Source organism: Suillus subaureus, assembly GCF_016647635.1.
Source record: "Suillus subaureus strain MN1 chromosome Unknown BJ212scaffold_8, whole genome shotgun sequence".
NCBI lineage: Eukaryota > Fungi > Basidiomycota > Agaricomycetes > Boletales > Suillaceae > Suillus > Suillus subaureus.
In genome coordinates this window covers 515045-531503 of record NW_024538564.1, presented here as the reverse complement: position 1 = coordinate 531503, position 16459 = coordinate 515045, and the positions used below count along the sequence as shown (strand labels likewise).

The 16459-nt window shown below is 47.6% G+C and overlaps 9 protein-coding genes across 9 annotated transcripts; 4 read left to right on the top strand and 5 right to left on the bottom strand.

The window, feature by feature from the left end:
• Positions 1 to 87: 87 nt before the first annotated feature.
• On the bottom strand, positions 88 to 1581 carry BJ212DRAFT_1266932 (uncharacterized protein; the record flags this gene model as incomplete). Its single annotated transcript, XM_041330619.1, has 6 exons — positions 88 to 148; positions 201 to 276; positions 330 to 488; positions 543 to 934; positions 988 to 1121; positions 1177 to 1581. 6 exons carry the CDS (start codon positions 1579 to 1581, stop codon positions 88 to 90), a joined length of 1227 nt encoding a protein of 408 aa, XP_041195626.1.
• Positions 1582 to 1854: 273 nt separating this feature from the next.
• BJ212DRAFT_1266368 (uncharacterized protein) lies at positions 1855 to 2435 on the top strand (the record flags this gene model as incomplete). The annotated part of the gene is made up of 4 exons (XM_041330560.1): positions 1855 to 2090; positions 2158 to 2208; positions 2260 to 2320; positions 2388 to 2435. The coding sequence occupies 4 exons, from the start codon at positions 1855 to 1857 to the stop codon at positions 2433 to 2435; spliced, it is 396 nt and encodes a 131-aa protein (XP_041195625.1).
• Positions 2436 to 5367: 2932 nt separating this feature from the next.
• BJ212DRAFT_1021968 (uncharacterized protein) lies at positions 5368 to 6309 on the bottom strand. The gene is made up of 2 exons (XM_041328866.1): positions 5445 to 6309; positions 5368 to 5389 (listed from the first exon to the last, which is right to left on the bottom strand). The coding sequence occupies exon 1, from the start codon at positions 6121 to 6123 to the stop codon at positions 5509 to 5511; it is 615 nt and encodes a 204-aa protein (XP_041195624.1). The 5' UTR covers positions 6124 to 6309; the 3' UTR covers positions 5368 to 5389; positions 5445 to 5508.
• Positions 6101 to 6708, bottom strand: BJ212DRAFT_1266623 (transcription factor subunit Med10 of mediator complex-domain-containing protein; the record flags this gene model as incomplete). The annotated part of the gene is made up of 3 exons (XM_041330589.1): positions 6101 to 6199; positions 6252 to 6435; positions 6491 to 6708. 3 exons carry the CDS (start codon positions 6706 to 6708, stop codon positions 6101 to 6103), a joined length of 501 nt encoding a protein of 166 aa, XP_041195623.1.
• A 409-nt stretch (positions 6709 to 7117) lies between these two features.
• BJ212DRAFT_1339587 (uncharacterized protein) lies at positions 7118 to 8939 on the top strand. Its single transcript, XM_041335068.1, has 3 exons — positions 7118 to 7410; positions 7480 to 7814; positions 7864 to 8939. The coding sequence occupies exons 1-3, from the start codon at positions 7156 to 7158 to the stop codon at positions 8765 to 8767; spliced, it is 1494 nt and encodes a 497-aa protein (XP_041195622.1). The 5' UTR covers positions 7118 to 7155; the 3' UTR covers positions 8768 to 8939.
• BJ212DRAFT_1339585 (uncharacterized protein) lies at positions 8940 to 11196 on the top strand. The gene is made up of 10 exons (XM_041335067.1): positions 8940 to 9380; positions 9434 to 9574; positions 9623 to 9724; positions 9774 to 9938; positions 9993 to 10133; positions 10186 to 10375; positions 10427 to 10559; positions 10608 to 10783; positions 10844 to 10954; positions 11009 to 11196. Exons 1-10 carry the CDS (start codon positions 9042 to 9044, stop codon positions 11125 to 11127), a joined length of 1617 nt encoding a protein of 538 aa, XP_041195621.1. The 5' UTR covers positions 8940 to 9041; the 3' UTR covers positions 11128 to 11196.
• BJ212DRAFT_1339583 (FeS cluster assembly scaffold IscU) lies at positions 11197 to 12172 on the bottom strand. The gene is made up of 4 exons (XM_041335066.1): positions 11983 to 12172; positions 11864 to 11922; positions 11587 to 11801; positions 11197 to 11530 (listed from the first exon to the last, which is right to left on the bottom strand). The coding sequence occupies exons 1-4, from the start codon at positions 12115 to 12117 to the stop codon at positions 11376 to 11378; spliced, it is 564 nt and encodes a 187-aa protein (XP_041195620.1). The 5' UTR covers positions 12118 to 12172; the 3' UTR covers positions 11197 to 11375.
• Positions 12173 to 13239: 1067 nt separating this feature from the next.
• On the top strand, positions 13240 to 13621 carry BJ212DRAFT_1234848 (transcription initiation factor TAFII31; the record flags this gene model as incomplete). The annotated part of the gene is made up of 2 exons (XM_041329524.1): positions 13240 to 13485; positions 13544 to 13621. Coding segments are annotated over 2 exons (324 nt in total), but the record flags the coding sequence as incomplete, so codon positions are not given.
• Positions 13622 to 14063: 442 nt separating this feature from the next.
• BJ212DRAFT_1339577 (WD40-repeat-containing domain protein) lies at positions 14064 to 16186 on the bottom strand. Its single transcript, XM_041335065.1, has 11 exons — positions 15896 to 16186; positions 15743 to 15844; positions 15591 to 15691; positions 15482 to 15539; positions 15375 to 15431; positions 15231 to 15326; positions 14937 to 15175; positions 14679 to 14882; positions 14542 to 14614; positions 14355 to 14493; positions 14064 to 14299 (listed from the first exon to the last, which is right to left on the bottom strand). Exons 1-11 carry the CDS (start codon positions 16022 to 16024, stop codon positions 14229 to 14231), a joined length of 1269 nt encoding a protein of 422 aa, XP_041195618.1. The 5' UTR covers positions 16025 to 16186; the 3' UTR covers positions 14064 to 14228.
• Between the last annotated feature and the right edge of the window lie 273 nt (positions 16187 to 16459).

Sequence of the window (16459 nt, the reverse complement as noted above, 5' to 3'; positions counted from 1 at the left end):
TGCGTTTGCGTACGGCAAAGAGCGAAATTTAACAAGCTTCGATCACCTCTTCTTCATTCGTGTCACGAATAGCTAGCACCATGATGTTCAACTAGTCAGGGCCTTGTTGACAAGCGCAGTTCTATACTTATCGTATAACTTTGCGGAGCTACCAAACGCCGATTAGGAGTATGAATGGCAAATGATGATGGGGATGTTACCTGAGGACCGCAGCTGCAAGGCCAGTGAAAGACTGAACAGTGTCTTTCCACCCTTTGATCCTGAAGATATCCCATGCTGCAACACAAGGACATCAAGGGAGAAATACCTGTGCAATCAGAATTACTTACAAACGAAAATGAGATCCATGACAAGTTTGGCCCTTGAGGCCTGAAGCCAGTAGTTCTTCTTTTGTAGGCGTGTTAGCTCACGTTCGTCAATTTTTGACGCTTTTGGCTGCGACTTTGAAGTAGCCCCTGAAAGCGACTCTTTGTATGCCCTTGATTGAACTGGAAAAAATGAGCAACAAGACTTGAAGCAGTGAAAAAAATTGATTGTTCTACCTTCTCGTTGAAGGCCCTCAATAACTCCCAATTCGACACCATTCTCTACCAGACCGACCAGCGTGGTAAAAAGCCAACACCAGTCGGCAAACCGAGCCGCGCGTTCTCCCAGCTTAGAACCAATTATACCGAGCCGGGAAAGCGAGTATATATCATCCGACAAGCCATTCACAAGCTCGAGGAGAATAGGGGGCGGAGCCGACAGCAAAGCTCGGAGGACCGGGTGCGAAAGGAAGGGACCCCCCGATAATTGGGAATATTTGGAGGATGACGCGGAGGTAGCTGTGAAGCTGTGAGGCGTAAGGGAAGATCCGGAAGACGAGAAGGGCACAGATTGTTGCGCTAATACCTGACTCAGGGGGGCTAACCAGTTGAACATGATAAGCATTTTTCTGCGTGTGCCGTCAGTTGTCCATAACGATGTCAAAGTCGAAAGCATACCCACCTCGTGAAAGAGAGCCCGTTTTTTGCAGCCGTGAGCCTTCGTACAATTTCCCGCTGCCAAGCGGACTTTCCACTACGAAATAAAACCTTGCTGTGGAAGAGCAGATACACACGTATCGAGTATTGCATTAATTTCTACTCCAGAGACAACTTCTGTTACTTGTTCAGCAGGTATGTCATAGTCACTCACAAACGCTTTGTCCCGTCCATTACTTGTAACAAGCATATCTCGCCATACTTCATGTGCCCCAACCAACTTTTCAGCCTCTTTAACACGTACATCCTCCTCGTCTAACTCCACGACCTCGTCTTCATCTACTTCCCCTTTATCTGCTTTGACCGTCTCTCCGTCCTGCTCCTCCTCCGCCTTTTCGTCGTACATGCTGATACTCATGCTCATATTCCTAAAGTGCGACTGTGTAGCAGTGCTCGGGCGTGGCGTACGAGGCGGGTGCGCAGAAAGAGGGTTCATTTGAAAGGAACTCGACATGTCGAACGCAGGAGGCGTGTAGAATGGCACCTGCATCGGGTCGTGCAGTGAGCTGGAAGATGGGCCCATCTCGTCGCTTGAGTGCGGGAACGATATTGAAGACATTTGTGGGTTTTGGAGATCTCAGTTTCAATCAGAGTGACTACGGGTGGCTAGGATAAAGGTGAGGACACTGGACAGCCTTGGACAGCACACAGGGAAGCTTGTAAGTGTGAGCCTCGTATTGTCAAACTTCTCACGAAAGCGGACCGGGCGAACTTAAGACCAAACAAATGTAAATGCCTTGCCATCCAAGCCTTGCCATTGACAATTGGAGTCTCTGACTTAAGCTTAACTGTATTCAGAATTGCTCTTCGTTGCCCTCTCGTTGGAGGAAGGATGGCAACAACCCTAGGACTCCGCTCCCCTGTTTCGCGGTCTGGTGCGGTATCTCCTCAAGCACCTAGACCCGCATTCGATACGGAGATGTTGCGAGCATACGTGAAAAAACTCTTGCCAGCAACGCTTTCGCATGCTGTGTGGCCACATATCGAGCGTGATCAAGTAAAAGCTTGGATGAAGGAAATAGGAGAACGCGTCAAAGAGCGGATGGTGGAGATTCAGCCACATGGATTGTACGTGCAATGACTAGCCGCTTATATTGAACTCATCTCGTGACCCTGTATTATATACTTGACACAGTAAGTATATGGTCTTGGTCCAGATCACGGAGAATTTGGGACAAGGTGGCCGGTAGAAATTATCGCGATCTATAAATCGATTATCGTTGATCATTGCTTGTAGGTCCCATATGGTGTCTCACTGGGAAGACGGGGATGTCTGCTTAAACGAACTCTTTTTCAATGTGAGTATATCTTTGGCATGTGTACTGAACCTTTGATCCGCTAACACATGGCCGATAACAATCGTAGGATTCATTATTCTGTACATGTACTGCCATCGCGGTACGAGCCTCGTGATATCTCCGGACTGCCGTGACCTCCGTTCGAAGCCCTTGGTTCTGGGTCGCTTAATTCTCACACATTCGATACCCGTAATCACTTGCACTAAAACCACGATATGTCACGAAATTGCATAATTTACTACACTCGACTACGCAATCGCGTCATGGAACCTCATGAGGTTTGCGAAAACTTTGCTGTCAACCCTGCATTTGTCTAGCCTCCAATTCTCTGCACGTTAATCGACATAAATTTTTATGCGCTCACTTAATGGTAAGCCTGATTAATGTTTGTGACGTCAAGAAGTCAGATATGTCCATTGGAATAGGTTCTGATACTGAGAAAGAAGCTGATCATCATCACAGAGCTTATAGGTGACTTGATGCATCTTTGCAGATAAGTTTGTCACGATTGCTCTCTTACTTGAAGGCCATTCTCCGGCGGCTTCCCACGTTCACGTCAACGACGCTGCTTTGGCTCTCAGCTTGATCTGGTCAAGCTAAGTTTTACGTTGAAAGCCTGAACCATCTGTGACCGCTGAAGCGCCCTGTGATTGGTGGAAATGACCCCGTTGCACTAGTCCAAATTCGAAGGTCGTTCAAAAAGTAGCATTCAATCTTCAGATCGGTGGACAACAAACCTTGAGCCATACCGGCTGTTCCCGCCCATATCTTATCTCACAAGGGGCAGAATAATTCGTCGTACCAGCGTGTTTTACCAGCTGTTTTCCTAGTGTCCGAGGAACGGACCGTCATAGACACGCCTTTGATAGCATCATCATGGGGGCACGTTGCCAGGCCGCGCGCTTCCTACCTCTGTATGTTGATTTGGACAATCGAGCGGCACCGGAGATCGCATTCATGATTAGACCCATCGCCTCGTGTCCAACTTGCCTGCCATTAAGTTCAGCCATTTGACCTGCACTCAGGTACAATAGATACCGCGGACTCGAATGACGATGCACCGCGATTTGAATCAGTGACGATCAAAAGTTTCTCGCCAGATCCAACGGGATGCAGCTACCTGTGCGTTCTTTCGGCCAAGGTGGCTTCTATTCATGTTAACCAAAACTTGATGTGACTCGCATCCAAGCTTGCAATTGGTTACTTGGAGCAGTACGTACATCCGTGAGAGAACCCTCTTTCTGACCGTCTTTCGGGACCAGTGATGAACTCTCGGTGTTGGTAGGTGATAATTTGGATATGGGGTAGGTTCTAGAAGGTCATACTTCTCCAATTGACGCAAGCGCTCCGAAACTTATCTGTTCTAGTGTTTCATTAAACTCCGGATGTATTACTTAGTACCTCATTGTAGACTTGGGCGACCATCAATCTGGTGTTCACTTGATGCTATTACCTAGGCTAGTAGGGTCACATCTACTTGCCCCTATATCACAGATCTCATCCGGCCATTTCACGGACCGTCTTACGTCGACAACACATGTATCACAACACCTCGCGTAACATCCGAACATTTCTCGTGCGAGACAGTAATAACAATTGATGCGAGTAGCCAGCAGCCCGGCACCTCCATGACTGTACATTCAAGTGTCTTTGAAATCGATATTTTCGTCGACTAGTTAGTCAGTGCTCGTGCAACTCGTTCTCACATCCCTGATCGAGTGGGAATGTATGATGTGCTATCGATCTGATCAGGCATCCCGGGACAGATTTGCCTATATCGTTATCTAGTGGAAGAGCCCGTTCTGGAATATCTCCCTCGACCACCATCATGACATGTTGCAGCCAGAGTTCATGTCCTTTTTTTGCACGTTGCAAGATGGCTCATTGTCATTATGGGTGGGTGTGGGCTCATTCCATGCATGAGCTTTCCATGCATTCATTGTCATTCTGCGGATATCCATAATACAAAAACAAAATTAAATATTGATAACACACAAAGCACACCTACTTCAGTGATCTTAATTCCGGCGGCCCACAAAGGCATCAGCATTTATTACAAGGTAAGGTTGAGTTCCTTACGTTAATGTATGAACAACCACATTTGTAAATCGCCATCGTGCCGACGATAGTCAACCACTGTCTGGTAGTCGAGTGACCTCCGGGCGCCAGGATGGGCGGGTGTACATGCCCATGCTTCTTACCGAGTCCTATCGTGCGGTGATACAAGGCCAAGATCGAAGCACGGAGGATCTGAGGGGCGATAGGCGTGCTAGTGGCGATGCGGCTTCCACTTTTTTTGCTCGAAATCAAAATGGGCGCCTCGATAAATAATTGAACCGGTTCAGATGTAAAGATGTAGGTTTTCGGGGTCCCTTGTGTGAGTTTGATATTACAAGCCAATGTCCTCTTCGTGTATTACCCGCTTCAGATATGGTTGGGTCCACTTTGCTGCCTAGCGATGCAGCACAGGCACTAGCTCCAATATGGTTTTGTGCAAATCCCAAGTAATGGAAGATGAATTCACGCGCCGTAGTAGCGAGAATAAGGAGGCCCGAGGAGTGATCACGAGGGCTAATGCCACCACTTTTTCACTTTACAGACGATCGAGCGGGTGGAAGTGCGGAAGGCCGACATTGACCAACCGCTCACTGTCTCCGATATGTTTCTTCACAAAGACAAGATTTGAACCGTTTTTGTATTTGACACTGCAGCAGGATGATTTTGCTTGCTATTAAAATAGACAGTGAGAAGAACTCGTCGGAGAAGGTAGGAGAAGATACGGCTGTAAAGACTCGTTATTTTTCCGGTGCCTGTAGTCGTTGCCGCCGCATCAACCAGTATACTCAGGCTATCAGCCCTCATTAGCCGCGCCAAGATTCTCATAACTAACAATGCCAATGATATATCCATGTCAGTAGCACTCTTGAAACAAGTACGTTGGGGACATTCGGAGACAACCATTGCGATGATAAAGGAGGATCTCGCATTTTTGGCCCAACAATTCCATCATGAAATGCACCTCCGAGCGACTGCGGGATACGGATGTGGACGTGAGATAAGAGATAATCCCTGAAACATGAGTGCCGTTAGAGCGGAATGAGCATTTCCTGCTCTCGAGACTTACACTTATGGCAATACACTGTGTCTATACTGTGATTAAACATTGGCACCCGCCCACATGTCTCTCATCAAATCTGAATACTATTAACAGATGGCCGCTTCGCGACAATCCGATGATGTATGGATTGTGGCGGTGAGAGACCATCGCTGAGTATATTGGTACGCCACAAAGCCCCAATGATCCAGAAAGGGCAGGAACTGAGAAGCCACGGCGGTAGCAAAGAAGTCCGAGGAACCTGCACACTAGTGTAGTTTATGGTGCTTTTGAGGGGCCATAATAGGTAAAGTATCTCGCTGGCACAAAGATGACCAGAGCCGCAGATCCGCCTGGACATGCTCTGTGCGGTGCTGTCTTGTGGGTGACCCGAATGGGCCCGCATTATTTTCGCATGGTCAAAAAAATTGTCATCGGGAGCATCCCTCAATGAGAAATTTAGCTCTTTCGTTTTAATGAGGCCGATTGTTGCGAATTGTCCCGACAATGACAAGAGGTAATGAGAGAGAATGGAATGTTCCCCGTCTTCAACCGATTTCGTCTGTCTACGGGAGGATAGTTGGGAAATTAATCCGAGCGCGCGCCCCTCTTTATGTAAGTGACATTGAGCCATTGAAGAGATATAGCTGTGTGAAATGGCGAGATTGTAGGTGACAGGGCTCGGCCTATAACTCCATCTTGATGTCATCCTGACTAGGACGGAGATATTTGGCTGTCTCTGGGAAGTTCGATGCTAACGCCTCATTCAGAAGCTTGCGGTAGGACTACAAGAGAAGTGCATCAACAAGGGTGGAGTAAAAAGAGGGAGGTCCTTACGTCAATAGCTGCTATCTTTCCGTTCATGAATTGATTCTCAGTAGCTGCTCGTTCTAGACGCTCTTTGGTTAACTGCATGGGGTTGCGTGCGTTGTCGATATCAGACAAAACTTGAAAAGGTATCATGGTCCGAATATCCTGTGCTTTGTTATCGATGGACATGAGGTGATTGACGACCTCATTCCTGAGCGTTGGGATCTTTAGGATCATATACAACTGAAACAACAAAGAGAACGCACGCGCCAAGGCCTACCAGCTTCGCACCACCTGGTCTATCGCGATCCTTAGTAGAGTCATTGATGACAGTGGTTCCGAGGTTGTATAAAGCATTTGCGAGCCCGAGAAGTTCTAATTCCAAGTCACCCTGGACTCCAGAAGGCGGGGGTGATTGGGAAGAGCGCGGTGAATCTGGCGCATGTGAGCTCAGTGTCTGGGGCTCAGGATTATATGAGGTCATCTGGCATCACTTGCTGGTACTCCAGCGGTTAGGAATTCAACTGAGATGACAAAGTAGATTGATTACTATATATGTAATAGTAGTTGGGTTAGGGTTAGGACCTATAAAAGTCGAAAAAAAAGATGGCCTGCTTAGCCAGAGTGGCCATAGCAGGACTGGAAAATATTGAGACGGTGCATGAGCCGGAGCTCATACAAACCGTGATTACCCTCTGTAAGGACAAGGTCGCCGTGCTATGAAGGGTCCCCACGGCCCACAAACCCGGGTACATGAAGGAGCCTATGCCATCAAGGTAAGTATGAGTTGTTACAATCTCAACCGCAGCCTTATATACCTTTGCCCGTTTGTGCACGGACCACCATGGTTTTAACTACCAAATACGGAATGTTTTAAAAGCAATATCAATCCTACGCGCAAGTACAGGTTGGAAAATCAGTTCTCTGGCTTATGGCTCAATGTCTGTTTATTTCGGAGATACAGTTATCCATTTTTCACTGGATTTTTGTGCTTGACACGAGCCATGAAAAACACACCGCTCAGGCCACTCTTGCTGCTCTTGCAAGGACTTGTGGTGCTTTTCATGATATAGCTTTGGATATCCTCTGGCAACAATTTGGCACTATCGCCAGAGCGATTCAGTGCATGCCTCACGATTTATGGGGCGGAGACATGAACAGGTCCGAGTCAAGCTGTATTTGTTTAGTAAGAGGATATCTGCCTGCTCTGTTTCAATTGCTGACATGGACATCATTTACTCGTGAAATTTGTCAGAAACTCCATAGGCACTTGACCAAAGCTGACTGGAATATCTTCCGTAGGTATGCTTTACGCATCCGTCACCTTAGTCTTGCTACCCAGGACGTCCGCCGCGGAAAAACATTAATGGTTGACATTGACGATGAATTACTCGCTTGTCTCGCCTCCATGGATCCCACCCAACCCCTGCTGCCAAATCTCACATCCCTCGAGTGGATTATTTATGACGAGAGAGACTTGAGGCTGATCCGTCGAATCATGACCAAGTCCCTCACGTCTCTGTTCCTCGAGGTCTGGGCCATCTCACCAGTTCCCGACCTGCAACAGTTCATCTCCTCGATTTCTACTATGTGCCCCTTTTTGCGAAAATTGACCGTGCATTCAGTAGGCCCTATCAAGTCATCTTCGCTACTCCGTTTCTCAAACTCTTTACCACCTGCATCATCTCACTACAATCCACTGTGGAGTTCTCGATGCCGAGGTTATGGACCATTTATCACGTCTTCCGTCTCTACTAGAGCTTAAATTTGCTCTCCAACCAAGTTCCGAATTCCAGAACGAGCTTTTATTTGAGCAACTTCAAGTACTTGACGTGCATGCGCAAGATATTACATCTGCTGTCGACTTCGTGAGCAGAATGCGGAACAAGCTTACAAACCTCTCAATCTTCAGCGATGACCATACAGGAGCATCCGTCTTAGCACAATTATTTCGTCGCCTCTCCACTTCCGTCAGCCACTACTCACTTCATCGCCTCCAAATCATGGTTGCAGAACGTCCTCCAAATGACTCGTTCTCTGTCCTGAACCTGGAAGATTTTCACCCGCTCCTGTCATTCAGCCGATTAACACATGTACATCTTGATGTAGGGTGTGGGATTTCTTTGGACGATGTTGCCGCCTTAGAATTGGCACAGGCATGGCCAAATATCATTCAACTCATGCTGAACAAATTTCTGGAAACTCCTTTGCCGTCGTCGATATCACCAATTGGACTCCTGTGCTTCCTCAAGCGTTGTCCCAGCTTAATGGAACTAACGCTTGAAATCGACTTCTCCTTTATTGAAGAACAAGATGACCAGTGGCATTACTGGGTCGGAGACACCACCCACCGGCACCTTTCTGTATTCGATGTAACTTATTCGAAAATCCACAATGCAGCAAAAGTTGCTGCATTCTTGTCTTGTGTCCTACCGCGTACAGTTCATGTACTTTATTCGTGGATCCATGCACTAGATGATCAACGGGAGTATGCAGAGAGGTGGAATGAGGCTTCGAGACTCCTCAGGCGGATGAAGAAGTGAGCAACTATTAATCACTCCGTACCATTAAGCGATCTGGAAGAGGTAATCGTTGTCAATCTAGGTATAAGTATATATCTCAATCTATACAGCTACCTACATATCATATGTTCAACTTACATACCCCGTAGAATATTCTTTCGGTAACGAAGTACGATGCTAGCGAATTTCCCCTGGGGCAATTGCAACTTGCCTATTGACCTTCACTTGCTTACGTCATCGTACCTTCCCTCCTTAACTTACACCTCGTAAAATCTTGCCTTGAACGGTTCTCTTGATGAGCGGACTAGCCGACGAACTCCTCGCTGACATTGATGATCTGTCAGATGATGGTGCTGAGGAGTCCGCCACACCAGCTGCGCCCTCTACGAGTAACGGCACCAACGGACTGAAGAGAAAGGCTGTCGAGGATGCAGACATGTCAGAGGCAGAGGAAGACGCCGAGGGCGAAGAAGCCGAAGCAGACGAAACCGGCGGATTAGTCCTCGAAGGCGGAATGAAGCCCGCAGACGAACTTGATGCAGAGGATGTACAGCAAATGGACTTGGGGGGGATCGAGGACGTCGACTCCGTAGCGAAACTAGAAGGCAGTAAACGAATGGCAGACATATTAAAGGCATGCATTGATGCTCTTTAACGAACACAGGTTTGAGCTGACTTCGCGTTCAGGAAATTGAGAAATACCAAGCCAATCCCAGTACACCTGAAGCGATGTCATTACCTGCCCATCTCAACCCGGAATACACTCTCATCGTACAAGCAAACAATTTATCCGTGGATGTAGACAATGAAATTCTCGTGGTACACAAGGTATGGTTTGTGGTTACTGATGTTCATCCCCTAAACGCGTGTCTGTAGTTCATACGCGACCATTATGCGGCGAAGTTTCCAGAGCTGGAGCAGCTCGTTCCAGACCCTGCACAGTATGTTCGCGCGGTTCGCGTTCTCGCCAACACAGAGGTAAGAATGGGTTCTACACAAACCATCTCTGCTCACTATCAACTTACAGGACCCCACAAAAGCTGACCTTGCAGGTGTTCTTCCGCCTGCAGTGGTCATGAGTGTGCTCATAACTGCAACAACAACAAGCGGTCAAACACTCACTGACGCCCAGTGGGCTGCTGTCGAAAAAGCTTGTGACCTCGCAGATAAACTTGAGGAGGCGCGTAAAAAAGCGCGTAAATGTCTCTTCTGCGCAATAAATGTGGTAGCTAATGAAGGAGAACAGATTTTCATGTACGTCAGCTCAAGAATGAATGTTCTGGCACCAAATCTTTCAGCCATCGTTGGTACTACTACAGCTGCAAAATTACTTGGTGTGGCAGGCGGCCTCGGTCCCCTCGCCAAAATGCCCTCATGTAATGTCCATGTATGTTGCAGTCTTACTTTCCCACATTATTGGCCTCACAAATTTTCTGTAGCTGCTAGGTGCTCAGAGGAAAATGACTCTAGGTTTCTCGTCGTACACTCAACGACGGCACACCGGTTTCGTCTTCCAGTCTGACTTGATCCAGCAGACGCCAGCTGAATACCAACTCAAGGTTCAACGGACAGTCGGAGCGAAATCTGTTCTGGCTGCACGCATGGACCTTGAACGGACACGAAGAGACGGTCAGTTTAGTCCTTAGGTGTTGACGGACCCCTGGCTGATGGTATACCCAGGTTCATATGGCGAAGAGCTTCGAGAAAAAATAGAAAAACACATCGATCGGCTAGCGGCACCACCACCTGCTAAAACCACAAAGGCACTTCCCATACCTAACGATGGACCAAAGAAACGCAGAGGCGGCAAGCGGCAAGTTGTCCCTTGAATTTGACATTGTTTTCACTGACACGCTTGTAGGGCACGCAAAGCGAAAGAAGCGTATGCACAGACAGAACTCCGGAAGCTGCAGAACCGAATGGCATTTGGTGAAGCTGAGGAGGAGGTTGGTGCCTTCGATCAGACTAAGGGTCTGGGAATGATCGGCATTGGGACGGGTAAAGTCAGGGCTGGTATGGGAGAGGCGAAGAGTCGTGGTAAGTACCCTACCTCCCGTTTCGTTTCTCTGGAGACCTGAAATGTGACAACCTCCGCAGCAAAACTCTCAAAGGCGAACAAGTTACGTACTGCAGCGCTTACGCGTGCTGCGCAGGGCGGGTCATCAACGTCCGGAACAGCAACATCACTGACGGTCACACCTGTACAAGGTGAGAACCCTTGTGGAGCTGGCGTGGAATGAGCCACTGATCTTCTTTTCATAGGCTTCGAGCTGACAAACAGGGCTGCCGCTGCTCAGCGGGTGAAGGAAGCAAATGAGCGCTGGTTTGCATCTGGAAATTTCTCGTTCGTGGGGCAGAAAGGCACTGACAGCAGAGTATAAGGCTGGGCATTCGTTTCGTCGACTATCTTATGCACATTATGTAGTTTCAGTCGCTTCGGGCAACACGCATAGCATTAAAACTTTCATTGCGAGGTAGTAATACACGACTAACTACTAATCATCCTAGGACATTTTAAGAATACGTGAACATAAATGCGGGAATTGATGCGAACATGCATGTGGGAAAAAATGATGGGACGTGCACAAAGACAGCACACAGAGAAACCTCGACCTGAGAAAATGTCTATTTATGCAGGAATACCAGGATGTGCAGTGGCTACTGTCTCCCCGGTAACCACACTCTGGGTTACATCGATGAAGCCCGCTTTGTGACCTTCAGTCAACTTACTCCGCTTTGACCGATAATCCCGAATAGCGGAACGAATAGCATCCTCTGCCAGCACTGAAACAACGCGTGTTAAATGTATTCATGAATGTACTGCGGTAAAAAAAACTCACTTGAGCAATGAAGCTTCACAGGAGGAAGACACAACTCTTTGGCAATTTCAGTGTTCTTGATTTTCCCTGCCTCCTCAAGGGTAAGACCCTTGACACGCTCGGTCATGTATGAACTCGAAGCAATGGCGCTACCGCAACCAAACGTCTTGAACTTTACATCACTAATGATGCCACTTTCGTCTACTCGGATTTGGAGCTTCATGACATCTCCACACCTGATCCATAAGCATAGTAGTCAGAATTGAAAAGGTGAACATAGGAGAAAAAATGAACTTACGCAGGTGCTCCAACCAACCCAGTACCGACATCAACGTCGTGCTTGGGTAGAGAGCCTACCTGGAATAATGAGAATATAGTGAGTCGTCGCAACCGAACGGTAGAAAACATGACCCTTACATTTCTTGGGCTCTCGTAATGCGAAATAACATTCTCATGGTAACCACGGGCTAGCACTGGTGCAATACCAGCTCTTGCAGCCTTTGGTGCTATTGCAGAGCTGAGTCCAGACTTTGTGAGTGCTGAGCGGAACATGGTGGATAATGAAAGAGAAGTGCGAGAAGATCCAATTTCTGAGCGCCTAAGAAAGGGCTTTCGGAGTTCGAATAACGTCACAGTGTTATCTGACAAGGATTTTGCTTATCTGATCACTTTTTTTGGTCACACTGTGTAATTGTATGGGCGCCGAGCCCGAACTGCCGAAGTGCAAAAATACTGTATGAGCATGCATAGCAGAAGCTCTCACTTGCCAAGAGGTTGTTGTGAATTCTCGTTGGGGCTAACAAAGTTATCGATGCACTGAATTATCACGCGCCTGCAGGAGTTTCCTTCGGCAATGAACGTCATTCTAAATCTAAATCCATGTTCCACGGAGCAAAGTGAAGTCCTCGTGCCGACGTGCTGCCGTCAAACGTCAGTGTTTTGCAAGTGGGGTAAGTACTTGTTCCAAGCCTGAAATTCAAACTCCGCAACTATGTCGACATGCCTCAACATAGATACAATTGAACCGTCAGGCCATCTGCGGTTTGCAGGAAAGACAGACGACACTCCGACTTTCAAGGTTTAAATCGAAATCTAGGATCCTAAATACTACAGACAATCACCTAATTTATTTCGTCCTATGCTCTAGAAAAATAAACTGGCGAAGGGTTTTAATGTGTGGATGCGGCAGGCCAGTAGTCCCCGCAGCTCATTCACATATCCCTAGAGAAGGCGGCCTTATTTTTGACCTATCACCGAATCTCCGGACTCGACCGCAATATTTGCCAAGCCTTGGACTGAGATAGAAATTGCCTGCGACGTCTTTACTTCCGTGAAATATTGATAATTTGATAACGTCCCTACGGGCCGCGACTGCAGGTGTGCAGCGTGTGTCATGTCCTGTATCATGAATCGACACGGCGGGGGGCGCAGACTGGTCATTCCTCACTCAACGACTAATGCAAATGCCTGACCAATCCATTGATTCGGTGATTTCGGGCGTGGGTACAATGTGGATATAGCAATCAGATGACTTGTGAGACTAAATTACCATTCCCGTCAATCTTACTATCAGGTTCAACACCCTCCTTTATTGAAGTCAAGTCCAAATTGACTGTCCAATTGATCATGTCTCTGGCGCGTCCTTCAGCGGCTCAACAGCCTGCTGACACTCTTCCACCAACAGCAAGAGCAATTGCCCTTCTCCTTGCGTCCACGCCAACGGTACAAGATGCTCAACCAGGCGTTTTGCATCAACTCCTGGAGTTCGCCCACCGATATACCGCCCAAGTACTGTCAGATGCACAGCTATACGCAGAGCATGCAGGGCGTTCCGGCGCGTCAAAAATAGAGATGGATGATATTGTCCTTGCTATACAAGCCCGCGTGGGTTGGGAGTTCGGTGGTCGTGTACCCAAGGAGGTGGGCTGATCATACTGTCCGCTTCATTCGCCTTGCATCCTTAGATGCCTTCCTGCAGTATATTTTGTCATTAGCATCTCAGACGAATGCTACACCACTTCCCTCTGTGCCAGAAGTCTTCGGTGTCAGGCTCCCGCCCGCATCCGAGACACTTACTGCTGTCAACTTTAATCTCGTGCCAAATAAACCACCACCAGAAGCGAAACTTTACGACGAGGAGGTCGAAGAGATTGAGGAGGAAGATGAAGACGAGGAGCTACCGGATGGTCAGGATGATGATGATGATGCCGATATGGAGCCCGCTGCCATACCATACACCAATGCAGCTCCCATAACGCCAACCGACGTTGACATCAGTGCTGGCACACCTTTGCCTGTCGTCGCAGCAGAAGCACTAGAAGAAAACAGCGACGCGGAGGAAGCGGATGGTCTATTTGGCGGAGAGGGTGATGACGACGATGATAATTCAGGTGATGACGCAATGGAGGAAGTGCAGACTACAGGAGACACGCAAACAAACGGTGTGAAGCGGAAACTTGTCGAGGAAGATGATTATGACTAGAGACTTGAGCACTCTTATTAGGTTTTTTTTGCGAAGGCTGTAAAAGTGCTTTGAACATGTATTGTAGCCTACTCTAATATATATATGCTGGGATAATGAACCATAAATGTCTGTGGATAAAGTCCCACATAAGGTCCGTAGACTAACCACTGCAATAAACGTTCTGACAGTGACATAATGCCTACTTTTGCAACAAAAATGCCACCAATATAACAAGAAGGGCCAGAATAATCAAAATGATCATGGTCCATGCTGCAAATTGCTTGTCAACTTCACTGCCACTATGGTTCGATTAGAAAAAGCTTACATTGGCCAGCAAACTCCTCTGGTACAGTAGCGATCCGTATCGAGCTATCAGCACCACCGGATACGAGTAACGTTGAGGTAGGGCTAAAACGAACAGTAGTGATAGGGAATTCGTGGGCTTTGAGTATAGACAAGAGCGGCTAAGTTACGATATGAGTGCATTGTCTCAGCGTTCATCAATGACTTACGCTTAAAGTGGTACTGTCCACCATTCCCAGCGAATAGTCTGATGAACCGAAAGCAAGGAACTTCCCATTAGGACTGAAAAGAAAGAAAAAGTCTGAGAGGGACACGACTTATGTTGTTGACATGAATAACCACAGACCTAACGTCAAAACACGTCAAGCCACCGTCACCCGCTTTGCGGGAGCCCTCCATTGATATGGACCGAGCAGAATTCTGCTCTCCATTAAGGTCGACTCTCCATTTCAATATGTAAGCCTGCTTTTTGCCCGTCTTTGATTTCTTCACGCGAGGCGCGACAGTATTGACCGCCGTAAACAACGTGTTGTAGTCTGAAGGGTGAAAGCTGCAACAAATTATTATAATCCCACAACACGCGAATGTCTATTATTTGACTTACCGTGCTGCGCGAAATGTTACAACAGACTGTGCAGGAGCGCCAGGAACCAAAGGAATGTCAATGGTGTCCACAAGTCGCAGTTCAGGAGTCTGGCTCGGTGTCCTAGAAGGTATTTCCTTCTCCTTGCCTTTACCTTTTTGTTTGCCCCTTTTTTTCTTTGGTGATTTCTCACCACTATTTTCCGAAGGTGGCTTTGGAAGTGCGTATACTAATAGGTTCAGGCTAGTGGCCAGTACAAGCTGTGAGGAGGCGTTGTGAGGAGCATGAGATGAGATGAACGAGGTGAGGACGCACGTGTGTCGATGAGAATGTCACATCGTAAATTTCACCTTTGGGTACTTGGACAGACTGGGCGATAGGAGAAAGAGAAGGAAATGCGAGAAGAGACAACTACAACACAAGTTAGTCCACGCAGACAACGATAGTGCTGTCATTTACATCACGTTCGCCGGCCACTGCCAGGAATTTTCCATCCGGTGATATGACGGTTACGCGCTGCGTTGTCTGCGTAAGACATAGTGTAATTTCAATAAAGAATGAGCTACCTGGTAGTCCTCAAGAGCTCCCGAGGGCAATGTACCTCGTGTAGCTCCTTTAATTAGGCTATAGGGAATAGTTAGTATTGCGAATAAACGTAAACGCAACCGATCGTACGCGTTTTCAGATTCACTGATTGAAAACACCCTGCAGTTCTCATTTTCGCCCTTCTCTAGGCATTCTTTGGAACTGTTAATTCCACAGATAAAGCTTCTGCTCTATGAATGTTTGAGAACGTAATTTACCATCAACAGAGCAGCGTAACAGACCTCTGGGTGAGCTGCAATACTCATAGGGGCGTCCTCGCCTTTCTCCAGCTCATGCTCACAGAGCATTTTAAGCTGTCTGTCTTGGGAGACATTGAATAGCCTCTACCCCACATACGTCAGACTGCAAGTTTGAACATAGCTCCAGTTGCTCACTAATTTGTTCTTAATTCCAGTCTTGGCAGCACCACCTCCGCCTCCGACGACCATCTGGTTGGAGGCCACGAATGCACATGAATATACTGGAAAGGCAGGAAGCGAGTGAGCGGTGTGCTGTGCGCGCATTGTATGGCCGTGTCGTCTAATTGAAAAGAGCGTAATATAGGGTGAAGTATTACAGTAAAGCTGAGCTGATATAGCACGGGGTGACCGCTAGTGTAGCTCTGACGGAATAGTACTCTGTAGCTCAAAGCGCGACGTGTGCATTGCAACTAATAAACGTGCGAATGACCTTCCAAATACGTGCGATCCCAAAAGTACTTATCCGAGTCCTAGCCGCCGTGAATGACCTCGTTGAACTAACCAGCCACAAGTCAATCGTGCTAAATTGCAGCGCTTGTGCACGACGTCTGCAGTCGCAGACGACCTGTAAGCCGAGTAGCGATACCCTCCAACTGGCCCTCCTCCGTCAGTAATTCAATTCCTATCAAATTAGCTAGCCCACTGACAGTTAGAGGGGATGTCGACCATGCTGTCCTGACTCACAGACTGCTCTTAGGC